Source organism: Rhagoletis pomonella, unplaced genomic scaffold (assembly GCF_013731165.1).
Source record: "Rhagoletis pomonella isolate Grant_MI unplaced genomic scaffold, Rhpom_1.0 Rhpom_scaffold_28595, whole genome shotgun sequence".
Lineage (NCBI taxonomy): Eukaryota > Metazoa > Arthropoda > Insecta > Diptera > Tephritidae > Rhagoletis > Rhagoletis pomonella.
In genome coordinates, this window is record NW_023487018.1 from 1 (window position 1) to 1025 (window position 1025).

The 1025-nt window shown below is 42.7% G+C and overlaps 1 protein-coding gene across 1 annotated transcript; it reads right to left on the minus strand.

Annotated features, from left to right (window-relative positions):
• Positions 1–47: 47 nt before the first annotated feature.
• On the minus strand, positions 48–461 carry LOC118732797 (the record flags this gene model as incomplete). Its single annotated transcript, XM_036461908.1, has 1 exon — positions 48–461. A coding segment is annotated over exon 1 (414 nt), but the record flags the coding sequence as incomplete, so codon positions are not given.
• Between the last annotated feature and the right edge of the window lie 564 nt (positions 462–1025).

Consider the following 1025-nt stretch of genomic DNA (forward strand, 5'->3'; position numbering starts at 1 on the left):
AATTTTGTTTTTAGTAATCTCCCACTAAACAACTGACATGGCGCTACCCCCATGCCGGCCACGGGAGTTGCATTGAATTCCAAGATGCGGTACTGATATTGTTCCCAGTCGTGTGCTGCATAACATCTTTTTAGAATGTTTTTTGCAATTGCCACGCCTTTTTCGGCTAGACCGTTACTTTGGGCATATGTTGGACTCAAGTATTGCAATATGATGTTGCATTCATCAGCGAATTTATCAAATGCCTCACAGTTGAACGGACTATTGTCGCATTTGAGTTTCGTTGGATATCCACAGTGATTGAATCGTCGCTTAAGTTTATCAATAATATGATTCGCCGATTTGTTTTCCAGTTGCTCTACCATCAGAAACCCTGAGTATGAATCGATGATCGAGATGAAGGGTTTACCAGCGTATTCAAAAATGTCCATTCCAGCTATGTGGAATGGGTATTCAGGCATTTCGTCTTGAACTAGTGGCTCCCTTTGGTTGTTCCGTTTGAACTGTTCACAGATTTCACAGGCTGCTTCACACTCTTTGATCTGAGAGTTCATGTTTGGCCAGTAGTAGTGCACTCGCGCGCGAGCAAGCGTTTTTTCTATCCCCTGTGTAGCATGAATTAGCTTGATAATACGGCCTTGCAATTCAGATGGAATCACAAGACGACAGTTGCGAAACAGAAGTCCATTTTCAAAATGTAGCTCTGACTTGTATCTGTGAAATATCCGACTGAAATCATCTAACTGGTGGTATGAAGGCCATCCCGACTTTACATATACACAAACACGTTTGAGTTTTTCGTCCCTTTCGAGTATTAAACGGTAAAATTTGTAGTTTTCTTCTGAGAGGCATACGGAACGGGTTATTGAATGGATCACGTGAGAAAGTACCGTAATTTCGTCCACCTCGACCAATTGTGCCCGTGACAGACAGTCGGCGACTGCCAAATCTCTTCCGGGCTTATACATCACTTCCATCTTTGGGTATCTTAATACATAAGCATGCGTTGTAGTCGGACAGTTACG